The sequence below is a fragment of the Moschus berezovskii genome, chromosome 22, assembly GCF_049115385.1.
Source record: "Moschus berezovskii isolate FMDL1 chromosome 22, NW_MosBer_1.0, whole genome shotgun sequence".
NCBI classification, from domain to species: Eukaryota; Metazoa; Chordata; class Mammalia; order Artiodactyla; family Moschidae; genus Moschus; species Moschus berezovskii.
The window spans coordinates 48,244,450-48,265,914 of NC_142481.1; the positions used below are offsets into that span (position 1 = coordinate 48,244,450).

Sequence of the window (21,465 nt, forward strand, 5' to 3'; positions counted from 1 at the left end):
ATATTGCATAGGAATCTGGAATGTTAGGTTCATGAATCAAAGCAAATTGGAAGTGGTCAAACAGGAAATGGCAAGAGTGAACGTCGACATTCTAGGAATCAGCGATCTAAGATGGACTGGAATGGGTGAATTTAGCTCAGATGACCATTATATCTACTACTGGCAGATTCCTGTGGGCAGGAATCCTTTAGAAGAAATGGAGTAGCCATCATAGTCAACAAGAGAGTCCAAAATGCAGTACTTGTATGCAATCTCAAAAATGACAGAATGATCTCTGTTTGTTTCCAAGGCAAACCATTCAACATCACAGTAATCCAAGTCTATGCCCCGACCAGTAACGCTGAAGAAGCTAAGTTGAAAGTCCTTGCATTTTTGCAGCCAAAGATGGAAAAACTCTATAGAGTCAGCAAAAATAAGACCTGGAGCTGACAGTGGCTCAGATCATGAGTTCCTTATTGCAAAATTCAGGCTTAAATTGAAGAAAGCAGGGAAAACCACTAGGCCTTCAGGTGTGACCTAAATCAAATTTCTTATGATTTTTCAGTGGAGGTGATGAATAGATTGACGGGATTAGATATGGCAGACAGAGTGACTGAAGAACTATGGATGGAGGTATGTACACTGTACAGGAGGCACTGACCAAAACCACCCCAAAGAAAAAGAAATGCAAGAGGGCCAAGTGGTTGTCTGAGGAGGCTTTACAGATAGCTGAGGAAAGAAGAAACGTGAAAGGCAAGGGAGAAAGGGAAAGATATAGCCTACTCAATGCTTGAGAAAGCCCAAAAATGGTGGAGTAGAAGGACATGTGCTTATCTTCCCCTTCAAGAACAAAATCGCAAGTAGCTATTGTACAGCCATCAACAGGAGGACGCTGGAACCCACCATAAAAAATACCCCACATCCAAGAACAAAGGAGAAGCTGCAACAAGATGGAAGGAGGGGGTACATTCACATTAAGGTCAAATCCCATACCCATCAGGTGGGCAACCCACAAACTGGAGAACAATAATACCAAAGAAGTTCTCACACTGTTGCGATGGTTCTAGGCCCCACATCAGACTTCCCAACCTAGGGATCTGGCAGATAGACTGGGGAATCCCCAGGAAATCTGACTTTGAAGGCCAGCAGGATTTAATTACAGAACTTATATAGGACTGGGGGAAAGAGAGACTCTTGGAGAGCACAAACCAAACTTTGTGTGCACCAGTACCCAAGAGAAAGGAGCGGTGACCCCACAGGAGAATGAGACAGACCTGTTTGTGCGTGTTTGAGGGTCTTTTGCAGAGGCATGTGCTGCTAGTAGTCTGCCACAGGGACAGGGACACTGGCAACAGCAGCCCTGGGAGGCACATGTTGGCATAAGTCTTCTTGGAGGTCGCCATTAGCCCTACAATAGAGCCTGTAGGCTCCAGGGTCTTCTCTGGCCAAACAACTAACAAGGAGGGAGCACAGCCCCACCCATCAGCAGGCAATTGGATTAAAGATTTATTGAGCATGGACTTGTCCACCAGTTCAGTCACTCAGTCATGTCCAGCTCTTTGCGACCACATGGACTGCAGCATACCAGGCTTCCTGTCCATCACCAACTCCCAGAGTTTACTGAAACTCATGTCCATTGAGTCAATGATGCCATCCAACCATCTCATCATCTGTCGTCCCCTTCTCCTCCTGCCTTCAATCTTTCCCAGCATCAGGGTCTTTTCAAATGAGTCGGTCTACCAGAGCAAGACCCAGTTTTCCCCACTTCCCATCGGGAAGCTTGCACATGCCTCTTATCCTCATCCCTCAGAAGGCAGACAGAAGAAGCAAGAACTATTAGTCCCACAGCCTCCAGAATGAAAACCACAATCACAGAAAACTAACCAAATGATCACATGGATCACAGACGTGTGTACTCAATGAAGCTATGAGCCATGTCATGCAGGGCCACTCAAGATGGAGAGGCATGGTGGAGGGTTCTGACAAAACATGGTCTGCTGGATAAGGGAAATGTCAAACCACTCCAGTATTCTTACCTCAAGAACCCTCATGAACAATATGAAAAGGCAAAAAGGTGTGCGTGACACAGGAAGATGAGACCCCCTCCCCTAGTTGGTAGCTGTCCAGTATAACACTAGAGAAGAGTGGAGAAATAGCTCCAGGAAGAATGAAGAGGCTGAGCCAAAGCAGAAATGACACTCAGTTGTGGATGTATCTGGTGGTGAAAGTAAAGTATAATGCTGTAAAGAACAATATTGCATAGGAACCTGGAATGTTAGGTCTACAAGTCAAGGTAAATTGGATATGGTCAAGCAGGACATGGCAAGAGTGAACATCAGCATCTTAGGAATCAGTGAACTAAAACCAAAGAAGATATACAAATGGCAAGCAAAGACATTCAATATCATTGGTCATGAAGGAAGTGCATATCAAACTGCAGAATTACCACTTTACAATCATTCAGTTCAGTTCAGTTCAGTCACTCAGCTGTGACCGACTCTTTGTGACCCCATGAATCACAGCACGCCAGGCCTCCCTGTCCATCACCAACTCCCGGAGTTCACTCAAACTCATGTCCATCGAGTCAGTGATGCCATCCAGCCATCTCATTCTCTGTCGTCCCCTTCTCCTCCCGCCCCCAATCCTTCCCAGCATCAGAGTCTTTTCCAGTGAGTCAACTCGTCGCATGAGGTGGCCAAAGTATTGCAGTTTCAGCTTTAGTATCAGTCCTTACAATGAATACCCAGGATCGATCTCCTTTAGAATGGACTGGTTGGAGCTCCTTGCAGTCCAAAGGACTCTCAAGAGCCTTCTCCAGCACCACAGTTCAAAAGCATCAATTCTTCGGTGCTCAGCTTTCTTCACAGTCCAACTCTCACATCCATACATGACCACGGGAAAAACCATTGCCTTGACTAGACGGACCTTGGTTGGCAAAGTAATGTCTCTGCTTTTTAATATACTATCTAGGTTGGTCATAACTTTCCTTCCAAGGAGTAAGCATCTTTTAATTTCATGGCTGCAATCAGCATCCGCAGTGATTCTGGAGCCCAAAAAAGTAAAGTCTGACACTGTTTCCCCATCTATTTCCCATGAAGTGATGGGATGAGATGCCATGATCTTTGTTTTCTGAATGTTGAGCTTCAAGCCAACCTTTTCACTCTCCTCTTTCACTTTCATCAAGAGGCTTTTGAGTTCCTCTTCACTTTCTGCCATAAGGGTGGTGTCATCTGCATATCTGAGGTTATTGATATTTCTCCCGGCAATCTTGATTCCAGCTTGTGCTTCTTCCAGCCCAGCGTTCCTCATGATGTACTCTGCATATAAGTTAAATAAGCAGGGTGACAATATACAGCCTTGACTTACTCCTTTTCCTATTTGGAACCAGTCTGTTGTTCCATGTCCAGTTCTAACTGTTGCTTCCTGACCTGCATACAGGTTACAATCATTAGGATGGCTTTAATGAAAAAAGAACAAGTGTCAATGAGGATGAAAATGTAGGAACTCTCATTCATTGCTAGTGAACATGTAAAATGGCAATTTCTTAAAAAATTAAACACAGAATTACCATATGATTCAGCAGTTTCATTACTAGTATAATACCCAAAGGAAATTGAAATTAGGGTCTCAAAGTGGTATCTGTACATCCATTTTCATAGCAGCATTACTCAGCCAAAAAGTGGAGTCAAGCCAAATGTCTATATATGGGTAAATGGATAAGCAAAGTATTAATATACAAGGAATATGAGGCTTCCCAGGTGGTGCTAGTGGAAAAGAACCTGCCTGCCAATTCAGGATACATAAGAGGTGAAGGTTTGATCCCTGTGTTGGGAAGTTCCCCTGGAGGGGAAGATACCCTGGTGGAGAACATGGCAAGCCACTCCAATACTCTTCCCTGGAGAATCCCATGGACTGAGGAGCCTGGTGGGCTACAGTCCATAGGTTTGCAGAGTTGGACACGACTGAAGCCGACTTTGTGCGCACACACACACATAAGGAGTCCATACACAGGAACAAAGCACTGATACTTGCTACAGTTTATATGACCCTTGAAAACATTATTATAAGTGAAAAAAGGCAGACACAAATAATCATGTCTTATATGACACATGTGCAAGAGACAAATCCATAGAGACTAAAAGCAGATTTGAGAATACCAGGGGAGAAGGAAATAAGGAGTTATTACTTATATGAGTATGGAGATTAATGAGAACTGTGGTTATACAATATTGTGAATACACTAAAGGCCACCTGATTTTATACTTTAAAATAGTTAAGTGTGCATTATATGAATTTCACCTCAAAAAAACAATAATAGAGTGAAAAGGGTGCTTTCATTAAAAACTAGTGTTTGTGTAAAGTAGTACAATCTATTTTTAGAAATCAGTTTTTCCCTTGCATGTATTCATCCACATGTCCCAATACCATTTGTTGAGATGATTTACCCAATAAATGCTCCTTCCTCTGGTATTCCACATATAGGAATGTAAGAAAATAATTTGGATGTAGACAAATATTGGGATGCAGAGATGTTCACTAAAGCATTGTTTATAATAATGAGTATTAGGAGAAATCCTTAAGATCCAACAGTAAAATATTAATTTTAAATTATGGAATAAGAGGATACTATGTAAGCAATGAAGTTACGTTTCTTACAACATCTGTATAGATATACTTTTATAAAAATAATTTTTAAAGACTTGCATAACATCTGTCTTTTAGCTGTTATCTTTGGTTTTCTTTTAATGGGATTTCAGTGTTCCAATAATCTTTCTCTCCACATATCTATTTTTAAAGAATTTTAATAACAGAATATTTATGAAATAACATTGAGTAAAGAGCAGTAATACTAAAGTGTGTTAATGTGTTTACTTGTTCATGCACATGCCTAGGCAGAAAATTACATGATTAAAAGTATGCTAAAATTTTTTTAAAGTATGATAAAATATAACTGTCTTCATTTTCAGATTTTTGGTAATTTATTTTCATTATTCTTTTTAATAGTTTTTAAGTTTTATTATGAAATATACAGTTTTATTTGGAACTTATGTTCTATGATCTTCTTAACAGAGTATTAATAAATGTTTTTATTTGGTTCTTTTCAGTGAGGTAGTTATAGAGAAATTGTTTATAAGTCTAATTTGATATCTACTAAGTCAGTCTTCGCTAAGTATAATGAAACATGTATATATTTAACATTTACTTTAACAGTGTTTACTATATTTGAGGCACTCTTTTAAGCATTATCATTCAATCAGCTAAGTCTACAAGGCAAAGTAATTCCATACCCCTTGCAATTAACTATATTGCTTTACAGTTTTACATACATAAACTTTATTAACAGTTATCCCTAAATTCACTGTTCCTTTTCATTATACCTTTCTCTTACTAACATAAGAATTATATTAAAAATTAGGTATATATACTTTCCAATGATTTCATATTTCTGGGTAACATTAGTAGATGTTTAGCAGAGTCCATAACATATTATAGTATTTAGATATTAAGTAACCCTGTCATTTAAATAGTCTGTTTAATTATGTTGAAAATACCTAGCAAGTAAATAACAGTCTTTTTTTTTTAATTTATTTTATTGGAGGCAAATTACCTTACATTAATATATTGGTTGGTTTTGCCATACATTAACATGAATCCGCCCCGGGTGTACATGTGTTCTCTTTCTTGAACCCCGCTCCCACCTCCCTCTTCCCCATATCCTCCCTCCATGTCATCCCCGTGCACCAGCCCCAAGCATCCTATATCATGTGTCGAACCTGGACTGGTCACTTATGATAATATACATGCTACAATGCCGTTCTCCCCAATCATCCCACCTTCACCCTCTCCCACAGAGTCCCAAAGACTGTTCTATATGCCTATGTCTCTTTTGCAGTCTCGTATACAGGGTTCAGGTTACCATCTTTCTAAATTCCATATATATGCGTTACTATATTGTATTGGTGTTTTTCTTTCTGGCTTACTTCACTCTGTATAATAGGCTCCAGTTTCATCCACCTCACTAGAACTGGTTCAAATGCATTCTTTTTAATGGCTGAGTAATACTCCATTGTGTATATGTACCAAAGCTTTCTTATCCATTCATCTGCAGATGGACATCTAGGTTGCTTCCATGTCCTGGCTATTATAAACAGTGCTGCGATGAACATTGGAGTACATGTGTCTCTTTCAATTCTGGTTTCCTTGGTGTGTATGCCCAGGAGTGCGATTGCTGGATCACATGGCAGTTCTATTTCCAGTTTTTTGAGGAATCTCCACACTGTTCTCCATAGTGGCTGTACTAGTTTGCATTCCCACCAACACTGTAAGAGGGTTCCCTTTTCTCCACACCCTCTCCAGGATTTATTGCATGTAGACTTTTGGATAGCAGCCATTCTGACTGGTGTGAAATGGTATCTCATTGTGGTTTTGATTTGCATTTCTCTGATTATGAGGGATGTTGAGCATTTTTTCATGTGTTTGTTAGCCAACTTTATGTCTTCTTTGGAGAAATGTCTGTTTAGTTCTTTGGCCCATTTTTTGACTGGGTCACTTAGTTTTCTGGAATTGAGCTGCAGGAGCTGCTTGTATATTTTGGAGATTAATCCTTTATCAGTTGCTTCATTTGCTATTATTTTCTCCCATTCTGCAGGCTGTCTTTTCACCTTGCGTAGAGTTTCCTTTGCTGTGCAGAAGCTTTTGATTTTAATTAGGTCCCATTTGTTTATTTTTGCTTATATTTCCAATATTCTGGGAGGTGGGTCTTGGAGGATCCTGCTGTGATTTATGTCGGAGAGTGTTTTGCCTACGTTCTCCTCCAGGAGTTTTATAGTATCTGGTCTTACATTTAGCTCTCTAATCCATTTTGAGTTTATTTTGGTGTATGGTGTTAGGAAGTGTTCTAGTTTCATTCTTTTACAAGTGGCTGACCAGTTTTCCCAGCACCACTTGTTAAAGAGATTGTCTTTTCTCCATTTTATATTCTTGCCTCCTTTGTCAAAGATAAGGTGTCCATAGGTGCGTGGGTTTATCTCTGGGCTTTCTATTTTGTTCCATTGATCTATATTTCTGTCTTTATGCCAGTACCACACTGTCTTGATGACTGTGGCTTTGTAGTAGAGCCTGAAGTCTGGCAGGTTAATTCCTCCAGTTCCATTTTTCTTCTTCAAGATTGCTTTGGCTATTCGAGGTTTTTTGTATTTCCATACAAATTGTGAGATTATTTGTTCTAGTTCTGTGAAAAATATCGTTGGTAGCTTGATAGGGATTGCATTGAATGTATAAATTACTTTGGGTAGTATACTCATTTTCACAATATTTATTCTTCCAATCCACGAACATGGTATATTTCTCCATCTATTAGTGTCCTCTTTGATTACTTTCAGTAGTGTTTTATAGTTTTCTATGTACAAGTCTTTTGTTTCCTTAGGTAGATATATTCTTGATAATAGCTGATCTTTCAGCAGAAACTCTACAGGACAGGAGGGAATGGCAAGACATACTTAAAGTGATGAAAGAAAATAACCTACAGCCCAGATTACTGTACCCAGCAAGGATCTCATTCAAATATGAAGGAGAAATCAAAAGCTTTACAGACAAGCAAAAGCTGAGAGAATTCAGCATCACCAAACCAGCTCTCCAACAAATACTAAAGTATCTTCTCTAGACTGGAAACACAGAAAGGGTATATAAACTCGAACCCAAAGCAATAAAGAAAATGGCAACGGGATCATACTTATCAATAATTACCTTAAACGTAAATGGGTTGAATGCCCCAACCAAAAGACAAAGGCTGGCAGAATGGATACAAAAACAAGACCCCCATATATGTTGTCTACAAGAGACCCATCTCAAATCGAGGGACACATACAGACTGAAAGTGAAGGGCTGGAAAAAGATATTCCATGCAAATAGAGACCAAAAGAAAGCAGGAGTAGCAATACTCATATCAGATAAAATAGATTTTAAAACAGAGGCTGTGAAAAGAGACAAAGAAGGAAACTACATAATGATCAAAGGATCAATCCAAGAAGAAGATATAAAAATTATAAATATTTATGCACCCAACATAGGAGCACGACAATATGTAAGACAATTACTAACAATTATGAAAGAGGAAATTAACAATAACACAATAATAGTGGGAGACTTTAATACCCCACTTACATCTATGGATAGATCAACTAAACAGAAAATTAACAAGGAAACACAAACTTTAAATGATACAATAGACCAGTTAGACCTAATAGATATCTATAGGACATTTCACCCCAAAACAATGAATTTCACCTTTTTCTCAAGCGCACACGGAACCTTTTCCAGGATAGATCACATCCTGGGCCATAAATCTAGCCTTGGTAAATTCAAAAAAATTGAAATCATTCCAAGCATCTTTTCTGACCACATGCAGTAAGATTAGATCTCAATTACGGGAGAAAAACTATTAAAAATGCCAACATATGGAGGCTGAACAACACACTGCTGAATAATGAACAAATCATAGAAGAAATCAAAAGAGAAATTAAAATATGCATAGAAATGAATGAAAATGAAAACACAGCAACCCAAAACCTCTGGGACACTGTAAAAGCAGTGCTAAGGGGGAAGTTCATAGCAATACAGGCACACCTCAAGAAACAAGAAAAAAGTCAACTAAATAACCTAACTCTACATCTAAAGAAACTAGAAAAGGAAGAAATGAAGAACCCCATGGTTAGCAGAAGGAAAGAAATCATAAAAATTCGGGCAGAGATAAATGCAAAAGAAACAAAAGAGACCATAGCAAAAATCAACAAAGCCAAAAGCTGGTTCTTTGAGAAGGTAAATAAAATAACAGTCTTTAAAAGTAAACTATAATAGGAGAGATTGATTTTTGGAATGCCAGTGTAAGGACTTCATGAACCTGCTGTCCCCTCCCCCCACCAATAAGCAAACAAACAAACAATGATGGCTAAATAACTAATATTAACTATTTCAGAACTCTGGAAATTAACCAAAGCCACAGAATATTCCAAGCATTGTCTCTCCAGGAGAAACTCCTGATACTTAAGACAGCAGGGTCTGGGGCATTTTAACTGGGGACTGTTTCCATCCCACCTCCCCTGTCTACTAAATGGTGCAGCAGCCATAAATAGCTAGTAGCCTCACAGTCAGTGGACAAGACTGACCTTTAGATCCCCATTAGAATTCTCATCCTTATAACACTGTCAGTATTTGTCTAAACTAGCAACTCCTTAGGAAATCTCCATTCTCAGAATGTTGGGGCTATCTGATTTCACTCAGAGTTCAACCTAGCAGGGGGAATAAAAAGCCCAATCCCTCCAAGACATTACCAAAAACAACAGTGTGCTGGCAAAATCTCAGGTGTAGTGAACAAAAGCCTGGCCAAAACATAAAAGGAAGTCCCAAGGCACTCGGCAACCATAGGCAACTTTGAAATGCTGGAACATCTTGGCCATCTAAGAACATGCCTAGAAGGGAAACTGCCTCATTCAAATACATAGCTTGATTATGCTACCTTGAGGTACTGCTCAAGCAAGAAATGAAAGTGAAGGCTATCTTGTAAAAACACATACACATTAAAAAAAAAATGCAGACAACAGAAAATGTGCACAGTGATGTTAGACTTAGTTAACAGAGCCTGTACATTGGCTATTATAAACATGTTCAAAGACCTAAAGGAAACTAGGATTAAAAACCTAAAGTCAGCATGACAACTGTCTGACTGAAAGAAGATACAAATAAGTAAAGATCATTTTAAAAAATCAAATAGAAACTCTAGAGTTGAAAAGTACAATAACTGAATCAAAAATTTCTGTAGAGTGCTAAACAACAGATTTGAGCTGGAAAAAGAATTGTTGTTCAGTCGCTAAGTTGTGTCCAACTGTTTGTGACCTCATGGACTGCAACACACCAGGCTTACCTATCCTTCACTATCTCCCAGAGTTTGCTCAAACTCAAGTCCATTGAGTTGGTGATGCCATACAACCACCTTATCCTTTGTCACCCCCTTCTCCTCCTGCCCTCAATCTTTCCCAGCATCCAGGTCTTTTCCAATTATTCAGTTCTTTTCATCAAGTGACCAAAGTATTGGAACTTGAGCTTCAGCAACAGTCCTTCCAGTGAATATTTTTCACTGGTTTCATCTCCTTGCAGTCCAAGGACTCTCAAGAGTCTTCTCCAGCACCGCAATTTGAAAGCATCAATTCTTCAGCACTCAGCCTTATTTATGGTCCAACTCTCATATCTGTACATGACTACTAGAAAAATCATAGCTTTGACTATATGCACCTTTGTCTATATGCATCACTATATGCAAAGTGATGTCTCTGCTTTTTAATATGCTAGTTAGGTTTGTCATAGCTTTCCTTCCAAGAAGCAAACATCTTTTTAGCAATCCTGAATATAGGTCAATTGCAAGTTTACAGAAAGAAAAAAAGAACAAAAAAAAAAAACCTCAGAACCTGTGAAACCACCATCAAACATACCAATGTATGCATAAAGCGAGTCTTAAAAAGAGAGAAAAGTGAAAGTGATAGTCACTCAGATGTGTCCAACTCTTTGAAACCCCATGAGCTGTAGCCCACCAGGCTCCTCTGTTCGTGGGATTTCCCAGGCAGGAATACTGGAATGGGTTGCCATGCCCTTCTCCAGGGGATCTTCCCTCTCCAAGGATCAAACCCAGGTCTCCTGCATTGCAGGCAGATTCTTTACCATCTGAGCCACCAGGGAAGCCCAGAATAGAGAAAGGGGCAGAATAAATATCTGAAGAAGTAATGGCTGCTGCTGCTGCTGCTAAGTCACTTCAGTCGTGTCCACGTCTGTGCGACCCCATAGACGGCAGCCAGGCTGCCCCGTCCCTGGGATTCTCCAGGCAAGAACACTGGAGTGGGTCGCCATTTCCTTCTCCAGAAGTAATGGCTAAAACCATCCAAATATGATGAAAAACACTAATCTGCACATATGAGAAACTCAACAAACTCAAAGTAACTCAGAGAGTCAGCACTGAGACACATAAACTATCAAAAATAGAGACAAAAAGAGACTTCACAGCAGCAAGAAGAATGCAGTTAGTTACATGTAAGGGAGCTTCAATAAGATTAACTGCTGACTTCTCATCAGAAACCACAGAGGGCAGAAGGGGATGATACATTAAAAGTGCTGAAAGGAAAAAAAAAAAAAAAACTGTCAATCAAGAATTCTGTTGGATTGGCCAAAAAGTTCATTTGGGTTTTTCCATAGAAGCAGAGAAACCCAAATGAAATTTTTGACCAACTCCATATATGTGCCAAAGCTATCCTTCAAAAGTGAAGAATTTTAGATACACCTAGATAAAAATAGAATTCATCACTAACAGACCACTCTTCAAAAATACTAAAGGGAGCCCTTAAGCCTGACTGAGAGACCAACTAGATAGTAACTTGAATCCACACAAAGAAGTAGAAAGCACCTGTAAGACTACAGAGAAGTATAAAATACGGTTTATGTATTTCTGTTAAATAGTACCTCTTATTTCCTAGGTGATTTACAAGACAACTGCATAAAGTAATTATAGATTTGTGTTGATGGGCTGAATATATAAAAACATAATTTGTATAATAACAGTAACACAAAAGGGTGGGAACTTTGGAGCAAAGTTGTTATGTGCTAGCTATTATATTGTTAAGTTAATATGCTAGTTGCAGTCCCCAGGGTAACCACTAAGAAAACAGCTCAGAAAATATATAATAAAAGAAACAACAGAATTAAAATGTAGTAATAGAAAACAATTAAAAGCAGCAATGGAGAAATAGAAAAATTAAAAAGACATACAGAAAACCAATAGCAAATAGCAGGCAAAATTGCTACCTTATCAGTAATTACATTGAATGTAAATGGAATAAATACTTCTATCAAAAAGCAGAGATTGGCAGAATGGATATTAAAATATGACTCACCTAGGTGCTACCTGCAAGAGAAACACTTTAGATTTAAAGATATAAATAAGTTGAAAGTTTTAAAAAAATGGGATAAATTGTACCATGCAAAGAGTAACCAAAAGAGAGTTGAGTTTCTCTAGTTGCAGACTTGCCCCCTCTCAGTGAAACTAGAGAAAGCCCATGCACAGCAAAGACCCATTAAATAACCCATTTAAAATATATATCTGTAAATGAAACAACGCACTCCTAAAAAGCCAGTGGGTCAAAGAAGAAATCACGATAGATACTAGAATATAGGTGAATGGAAAAAAAAAAACCCAAAATAAATGGGATGCAGCTAAAGCAGTTCTTAGAGGGAAATTTGTTATAAATACCTAGAACAGTCTGAAATTAATAACCGAACCATCTATTTCAAGAAACTATAAAAAGAACAGAAGATTAAGCCCAAAGGAAACAGAAGACAGGATATAATGAGAGAAAATATGTAGGGGATAGAAAGTCAGAGAAAACCTGGTCGAACCAAAAGTTGGGTTTTTTAAAAAGTAACAAAACAGACATACCTTTAGCTAGACTGTTCAAGAAAAAGAGAAGACTCAAATTACTAAAATCAAGAATGAAAGAAGAGACAACTACAAACTTTGAGACCTAAAAAGGAAGCTACAGAAATGGCCAATAAGCACATGAAAAAACAACATTAGTTATTAGGCAAATGCAAATGAAAGCCACAATGATATACCACTTCATAACGACTAGAATGGCTGTGATCAGAAAGAGAAAGTGTTGATAAGAATATGGAAAAGTTGGAAGCCTATTATTCTTGGAACTGTGGAATGATACAGCCATTTTAAGTTGACACAAAAGCTTGTATGTGAATGTTTACAGCAGCATCATTCATCAAGAGCACACATTACATGATTGCATTTATATGAATCTCCAGGATAGGCAAATCTATTGATATAAAAAGAGTAGATTAATGGTTACCTGCATCTGCAAGGGCAGGGGTTAGAAATAGGAATAACTGCTAATGGGTATGGCGTTTCTTTTTTGGGTGATGAAAATGTTATAAAATTTGATTGAAGACACTCAGAATCACTCAACTTATACTTTAAATGGGTGATGTTTATGAAGTGTGAATTATTTCTCAATAAAGCTGTTTTCTTTAAAAAATGAATTATTAATATTATGAACCAGGCATTTCATTTCACATTTTTATCCTTAAAAATAAGTTATAGAAACCTAAATTTTTAACATTTTATAATTTTAATATTTGATAAGAACACTGTCTCCAAAGATGTATTGTTCTTTTTTCTTTTTTAAAAATAAATTTAGCTGGACAACTTAGCCAGTCGGCACATTTAGCTCTCCAACTGCCATATAATGTACTTGGCTTAGGTCGAAGTGCCAATTTTCTTGATCATCTTTATGTTGGTATTCCACGTCCATCTGGAGAGAAGGTGAGTAAAAATTTACAAGTAATCTGTTTTTTAATATTTACTATTCAAATATTTGAATTTAAATATTTTCATTTCCTTTAAAGAATTTTTAAAATTCACTGGTATAAATGACTAATCAAAGCTTATCTTACATACAGAACATTATAATTTGAAAATATACCTAAAGACTTCCTACCCCTCTTATTCCCTGCTTTTTCTCATCTTTTTCACCATCTAACATACCAAATATTTTTATTTTGATTACTGTCAGACTCCACCTCAACATGAATTTTAGTTCCAAAGCAGCATTTGTACTTAACACTTTGAACAGTGCCTGCTACATAGGAGTGTTCAATAAATACTAGTTGAATTAATGTATCCATAAGACAGAAATACAATCCTTCCCTGAAAAGATGAAGAAATTTTTGCAAATAGGAGCCCTATTTGGAACGTTATATATATAAATTTAGCTTAACCCATACCTAGGATTTCAATTTATCAAAGAATACTTAAGCTTTTTCCTTATTTAGAATAATCATGTTTTTAAAGTGTACTGAATGTTAGATGTTTTCTTTTTCTAGTCTGTACGAAAACAAGAATGGACTGCAATCATTCCAAATTCTCAGCTAATTGTCATTCCATATCCTCCCAATGTTCCTCGAAGGTAATGTCCTTGCTTGAATTGAATTTGGTAAAAATACTGTCAACTCTGAATCATAGATACGTCTTTTTAAAGCTCTGTTTCTGCTGTGTTCCTATGAGTGTCATCACTTAGTTTGCTTACAGCAAACTTTAAATGGCTAAACATACCTACACATAAGATCCCTGACATTTTCCACGAAGAACAAATTAAACCTTTTAGAAAAACAGCAGGTTAACTAGGGAATTTATACATGTTCTGATTAAATAAGCTGGTCTTCAGTTATTAAATAAGCTGGTCTGATGCAAAGAGCTGACTCATTTGAAAAGACCCTGATGCTGGGAAAGATTGAAGGAGGGAGAAGGGGACAACAGAGGATGAGATGGTTGGATGGCATCACTGACTCAATGGGCATGAGTTTGAGTAAACTCCGGGAGTTGGTGATGGACAGGGAGGCCTGGTGTGCTATAGTCCACGGGGTCGCAAAGAGTTGGACACGACTGAGCAACTGAACTGAACTCAGTTTACTAGCCATAAATTCTAAAATTTCAGGCCACTGAACTTCACAAGCAATGATCTTTTTAGCAAATGCTTTGAGAAGTGGTTTATGTCCCACAGTGGTTAGGCAGAAATTTTGAAGTTCAACACACCCAGGCAAGAAACTCAAATCCACTGCTAGCTGACTAAAACAGGAAGCTAGTCCTGTTGTCTCTGAAGGACTGTACAGTCAATGGAATTCTCCAGTCCAGGATACTGGAGTGGGTAGCCTTTCCTTCTCCAGGGAATCTTTACAAACCCAGGGATCGAACCCAGGTCCATTGCAGGCAGATTCTTTACCAGCTGAGCCACAAGGGAAGCCCTTCTGCACTGGAGAATGGAAGGTAAAATACCTGCCTTACAAGGATGAGGATGATATGTGCTTAACACAGTACCTAGCATATACTGTTGGAGAAGGCAATGGCACCCCACTCCAGTACTCTTGCCTGGAAAATCCCATGGACGGAGGAGCCTGGTAGGCTGCAGTCCATGGGGTCGCAATGAGTTGGACATGACTGAGTGACTTCACTTTCACTTTTCACTTTCATGCATTGGAGAAGGAAATGGCAACCCACTCCAGTGTTCTTGCCTGGAGAATCCCAGGGACAGTGGAGCCTGTTGGCTGCCGTCTATGGGGTCGCAGAATCGGACACGACTGAAGCGACTTAGCAGCAGCAGCAGCATATACTGTTTTCAGTGAATGATAGGTATTTTTAGCCTTACTAGCAAAACATGTTCCTTTTGTAATGTAGCATTTAATTCTAAATCGTTATCTGTTCATTTTTCTTTAAATTATTAGGTTGATTCCATTACTTCGAAAAGTAGGTGATGAAGGTATTCATTAACACTTAAATTTCATTGGGAAAAATAGAACTTGTTCTTAAGGCCATTCTGATGTCAATATGAAAAAAATAACCTATGAATATGTAACTAGTGGCTTATATTTCTTCTCAAAATACAGGCTACACTGTTTTCTTCCAGTTTTATTGAGATACAGTTGACATACAGCACTATGTAAGTTTAAGGTATACGGCATTATGATTTGACTTAGTAACATCATGAAATGATTATCACAGTAAGTTTAATAAACATACATTATCTCACATAGGTACAAAGTTACAGAAACAGAAAAAATATTTTTCTTGTGATAAGAACTCTTAGGATTTACTCTTAACAAATTTCATATAGAACATGTGGCAGAGTTAATTCTATTTATTGTGTTGTGTATTACATTCTTAGTATTTATTTATCTTATAACTGGAAGCTTGTAACTTTTGACTGCCTTCATCCAGCTCCCTCGCCTCAACACCTCCCATCCCTGGTAACCACAAATCTGAGCTTTTTCTATGATTTTTAAAAAATAATATAACTGACCTACAACACTATGTTAGTTCCTGTTACACAGTATGTTGTTGTTTAGTCACTAAGTCATGTCCGACTCTTTGTGACCCCATGGACTGCAGCATGCCAGGCTTCCCTGTCTTTTACCATTTCCCGGAGTTTGCTCAGACTCATGTCCATTGAGTCAGTGATGCCATCCAACCATCTCATCCTCTGTCTCCCTCTTCTCCTCCTGCCCTCAATCTTACCCAGCATCAGTATCTTTTCCAGTGAATCGGCTCTTCATATCAGGTGACCAAAGTATTGGAGCTTCAGCATCAGTCCTTCCAATGAATGTTCAGGGTTCACTTCCCTTAGGATTGACTGGTTTGATCTCCTTGCTGTCCAAGGGACCCTCAAGAAGCTTCTCCAGCACCACAGTTTGAAAGCATCAATTCTTCCACACGCAGAATACACAATACAGGGATTCAGTGTTTCTGTACATTTCAAAATGATCACCACACTCAAGTCTGATTACAGTCTGTCATCAAAGACATTACATAATCATTGACTATATTCCCCACATTGTACATTTCATACCCATGACTCATTTACATTGCAGCTGGAGTTTGTACCTCTCAATCAACCTCACTCATTTCTCTCCTTCCCTCTACCCTCCCTCTCCCCTCTGGCAAACACTTATTTATTCTCTGTAATTCTGTTTTGTTTGTTCGCTTGTCTTTTATTTTTTAAATTCCATATAAATGAAATCATACAGTATTTGTCTTTCTCTTCTCTCAGTTAGCGTAATGCCCTCTAGGTCCATCCATGCTGTCACAAATGGCAAGATTTCATTCTATTTTATGGCCAAGAAATATTCCATCGTGTGTATATGTATAAATGTGTGTATGTGGAAAGAGAGTGAGGACTTACATTCTTCTTTATCCCTTCATCTACTGATGGGTACCTAGGTTGCTTTCAGTATCTTGACTATTATATATAATGCCGCAGTGAGCATAGGGTTGCATGTATTTTTTCTAATTAATGTTTTCATTTTCTTTGGATAAATACCCAGAAGCGGAACCAAACTACTTAAGAAAACAACTCTATTACAGCATTATGTTTGAAATAAGGTAACATCAATAACACCAGTTATGGTCTGAGTTCAGACCTTTTTAATGAGTCTATTAAAATTTTGAAATTTATAACAAAATGAATCTACACAAACTATGAATTATAGTACTTCTCTATCATGTAATATCATGACATAGAACAATCTCTTAAAAACAGTGGTAAAATAAAAGACAATAAACAGAAAATGCAGTTAGAATATGTATAATAAGCAATGATTTGTGATTTTAGAAGATATCTATGCATATACATTTATATATATAGATAGATATATAAGAAACTGGGAAGAATGACTGCTTCTGAGTAAGAAACTGAGTATTGGCCTTTTGTTTAGTATTTTTTGTTACAAAAATTCCTTTATTCATGTTTAATCTATTTTTAAATTAGAATCACCCAAAAAATCTCATGAAAGGACTTTTTCTTAAGTATGAAGTAAGGTACTGAGACTAGTTAACCTCAACTAATTAACAGTATTTAAGGCTTCTTCCTCTGAGTTTCTGGGAAATTCTGTTATAGCCTTTCTTCCATAAGCTCAACATTTTTCATGTTTCTCTTGCTCTTTCTGAAAAACAAATGTTCTTTTCAAATTTATGTACATAATAAAAACCAAATTGATTTAGCTTGAGGTATACTTTGAGATTTATTGACTAGAGGCTAACTTACAGATCAGTTAATTTTATTATCCCCAAATAAGTCAATCACTGCTTGCAATTTATCAGAATAATTCTTACCTTTATTAAAATTTAAAATGAAAATATGTCCATTATCTATTTTCAGAGAAAACAAAAAGTTCTTTACATATAACCACCTGCAGTGTTGGTGATACAGACTTCAGTTTTAGGGTTTTCACAATTTTCAAAGGTTTTGAGGGTTTCATGTGGACTGTTTTAGAAGAAAAGAGCTAGTTGTATTATTTATGCTAATGTTTGTATATTGCCATTGAGGGACTAAAATCATTTTGTAAGAAGTCTCACAGTGCCATTGTTATATTGTAAACCTTCCAACATGACATTTTGCACAAGTACCTATCTACACCTGCTTGGACATATGGTTATTTTACTTAGTCATAATAAACGTGTGAATAGAAGTCAAAAAATAAGATATAGAAATCTTATCAAAATTATGTGACAATTTAGCCTTAAAATTCAAGGTTTCAAATTCAGCAAGTCAAACAAGACGTAAAAAGAATGTCTTAAATTGCCCAGTTCAGTTCAGTTCAGTCGCTCAGTCGTGTCCGACTCTTTGCGACCCCATGAATCACAGCATGCCAGGCCTCCCTGTCCATCACCAACTCCCGGAGTTCACTCAAACTCATGTCCATCGAATTGATGATGCCATCCAGCCATCTCATTCTCTGTCGTCCCCTTTTCCTCCTGCCCCCAATCATTCCCAGCATCAGAGTCTTTTCCAGTGAGTCAAAATTGCCCAAAGTACCCTTAATAAGTTTGTCGTAGTGGTGATGGCGGTTGTTCAGTCACTAAGTCGTGTCCGACTCTTTGCAACTCCATGAACTGTATGCAGCACGCCAGGCTTCCCTGTCCTTCACTCTCTCCTGGAGTTTGCTCAAGAATATTCTCACAGGAGCAAGGAAAAGTATCAAAGCATCTCAGTCAAAATTCTTTTCTGTTTCATTTCTCAGAGTAAAATCTGAACTCTGCTGTTTTGTCAGTATTCTTAACCCTATATAATTTTAATTGCTTTTGTTTTACTTGTAATGAATTGGATATAGGTGGAAGAATTAATGAATGACTGAACTGATTATTAATTAATAAGAACTTTTGCTTTTTGGTCACAATAGAATTTTGTTACTTTAAAGTTAAAATGTGTAATTTTAATTCTTCTCTTTTCATCTACAGCTGGAGTGCCAAACTGTATCTTACACCAAGTAACATTGTTCTGCTTACTGCTATAGCTCTCATTGGTGTCTGTGTTTTCATCTTGGCGATAATTGGCATTTTGCATTGGCAGGAAAAGGTTTGTTCACTTATGAAACTTTGATTAATTTATATATGTTGCCTTTTTAACATTTTTTAAATTAAAAAACTATATCTTCAACTTTTTCACATGACTAAGATTTTCTGATTTTTCAAGTTCTGTCCGTATTATTGATGATAATTTCTTTCATCTCCTTAAGTTACTAATGTCTCAGTGATTCCTACAAATCAAAGAAAACTATGTATTTTAAAATTTTGATACTACACAAAAGTAATAAATACCCTCAAATCAAGTTATATCAAAAAGCTTAATTAGTAATTTCATAATGGCCTTAAAAATAATAATCATTTCTTAAATGAGCCTGTGTTCATTATTTACTATTAATAATAAAGCCATGGACTTTTTTCCAGGGAATAATAGCTATCTCTTTATAAAAAATTAGAGCAGACAGAGTTTAGGTGGGAAGTAACAAAGTGATAAACATCCTTTCTATCTATTAATAGCAGGTATTCTTTGCATTAAACAAGACTGATTTCTGTTCTATAGTATAACACCATAAATAATAATTAAAAACAAAACTCCAAAAATATAGTTTTATATAATATTAATGAGAAACAAAAGGCTTTCACATTAATTTATTAGTAGTTTAGATATAAAGGGGAAAAGCTAATTTCTATTTGTATATGAATTCATTACACAACTAGGAGTTTCCAAAAATGTTCTCCAAAAAGGGTGGCTTTGTCACAAAAATGTCTTCCTTTTTTGCACCTATTCCCTTTAGATTGTGATGCTTATAATGATCATTTTTTAATTAAAATTACTGTTTTATGTTACCAGTTTTAACTATGAAAGAGAATATATTATTCTAATAAATGTTCATAGGTTTGTCTGTCCAAAAAATCACTCCTTCCATATAAAAAATGATAACAAAGTTACATATTCAGTTAATTTTAAAATTGCAACTTAAGAAGTAAGATCATGGCAGAAACCAACGCAACACTGTAAAGCAATTATCCTCTAATTAAAAATGTTTAAAAAAGAAGAGGTGAGATCAGAGGTGACCCTATTTACTTCCATCTGAAGTTTCAGAACATAGTATGAAATATTATATAGCTCTAGACCTAGGAAGGAAAAGAAATTAATTTTATTAATTTTTCAATAGGTCTGATTACAGTATAAACAGACTCACAATGATACAGTGGCTAAAAACTGAAGTTTCAAATACAAGGATGGATCGAAATACTATTTGTAAACTGCCTCTTCCTGTGGTACTGTGGTTCTCCTTCCCCTTGGACCACCTCTCTTTCACCTACTGGCTGTTCTTTCTGCCACAGTGTCTGCCCTGTGCCTTATTCTTTATACACATTCCCCTGCCACTTTCAGTTCAGTTCAGTCGCTCAGTCATGTCCGACTCTTTGCGACCCCATGAACCGCAGCACGCCAGGCCTCCCTGTCCATCACCAACTCCCGGAGTCCACCCAAACCCATGTCCATTGAGTCGGTGATGCCATCCAGCCATCTCATTCTCTGTCGCCCCCTTCTCCTCCTGCCCCCAATCCCTCCCAGCATCAGGATCTTTTCAGATGAGTCAGCTCTTTGCATCAGGTGGCCAAAGTACTGGAGTTTTGGTTTCAACATCAGTACTTCCAATGAACACCCAGGACTGATCTCCTGTAGGATGGACTGGTTGGATCTCCTTGCAGTCCAAGGGACTCTCAGAAAGTCTTCTCCAGCACCACAGTTCAAAAGCATCAATTCTTCAGTGCTCAGCTTTCTTCACAGTCCAACTCTCACATCCATACATGACCACTGGAAAAACCATAGTCTAAACTAGACAGACCTTTGTTGACAAAGTAATGTCTCTGGTCATAACTTTCCTTCCAAGGAGTAAGCATCTTTTAATTTCATGGCTGCAATCACCTGCCACTTTAGTTTTATCTAAAATCATGGCATGAGCTATCACCTCAGATATGCCCAGCCTTCAGTTCAGTTCAGTTCAGTCGCTCAGTTGTGTCCAACTCTTCGCAACCCTATGAACCGCAGCACAGCAGGCCTCCCTGTCCATCACCAACTCCAGGAGTTCACCCAAACCCATGTCCATTGAGTGTGCTGCCATCCAACCATCTCATCCTCTGTCGTCCCCTTCTCCTCCTGCCCTCATTCTTTCCCAGCTTCATCTCTCTCTCAAGCTCCCTCCTTCCAGCTGTCGCCATGACACTTCTACCCAAATCAATTACAAGCAACTTAAAACTAGTTTCTTTCTTACTCACTACAGGATTTACCAGTTGCCCTCCTGTATGTGCCTTCAAACAATCTCAGAAGCTGACTCCACTTCTGAATTCCTTACATCAGTACTTTAATTTAGTTCAACTCCTTGTTATATCCTCCCTGTCCTCCGAAATTCCATTCTCTCCCCACCACTCCATTTATCACATTGCTGCCAGATTACTCCTCTTTTAGTCTTAATCACGTCACTCCTCTGCTCAAAAACCTTTGGTGCCTTCTCTCTGCCTAAAGTGTGTAACCCCGTTAGCCTAGCCTTCATGGCACAGTCTTCCTTGTGACTCCACCATAC

General features: G+C 37.7%; 1 protein-coding gene across 1 annotated transcript in view; it reads left to right on the forward strand.

The window, feature by feature from the left end:
- Window positions 1-21,465, forward strand: part of ITFG1 (integrin alpha FG-GAP repeat containing 1) — a 308,578-nt gene that overhangs the window by 284,892 nt on the left and 2,221 nt on the right. Inside the window, exons 15-17 of the mRNA XM_055412847.2 lie at window positions 13,224-13,348; window positions 13,909-13,991; window positions 18,812-18,929. Coding sequence (XP_055268822.1) covers window positions 13,224-13,348; window positions 13,909-13,991; window positions 18,812-18,929 — 326 coding nt within the window. The remainder of the gene's footprint in view (window positions 1-13,223; window positions 13,349-13,908; window positions 13,992-18,811; window positions 18,930-21,465) is intronic.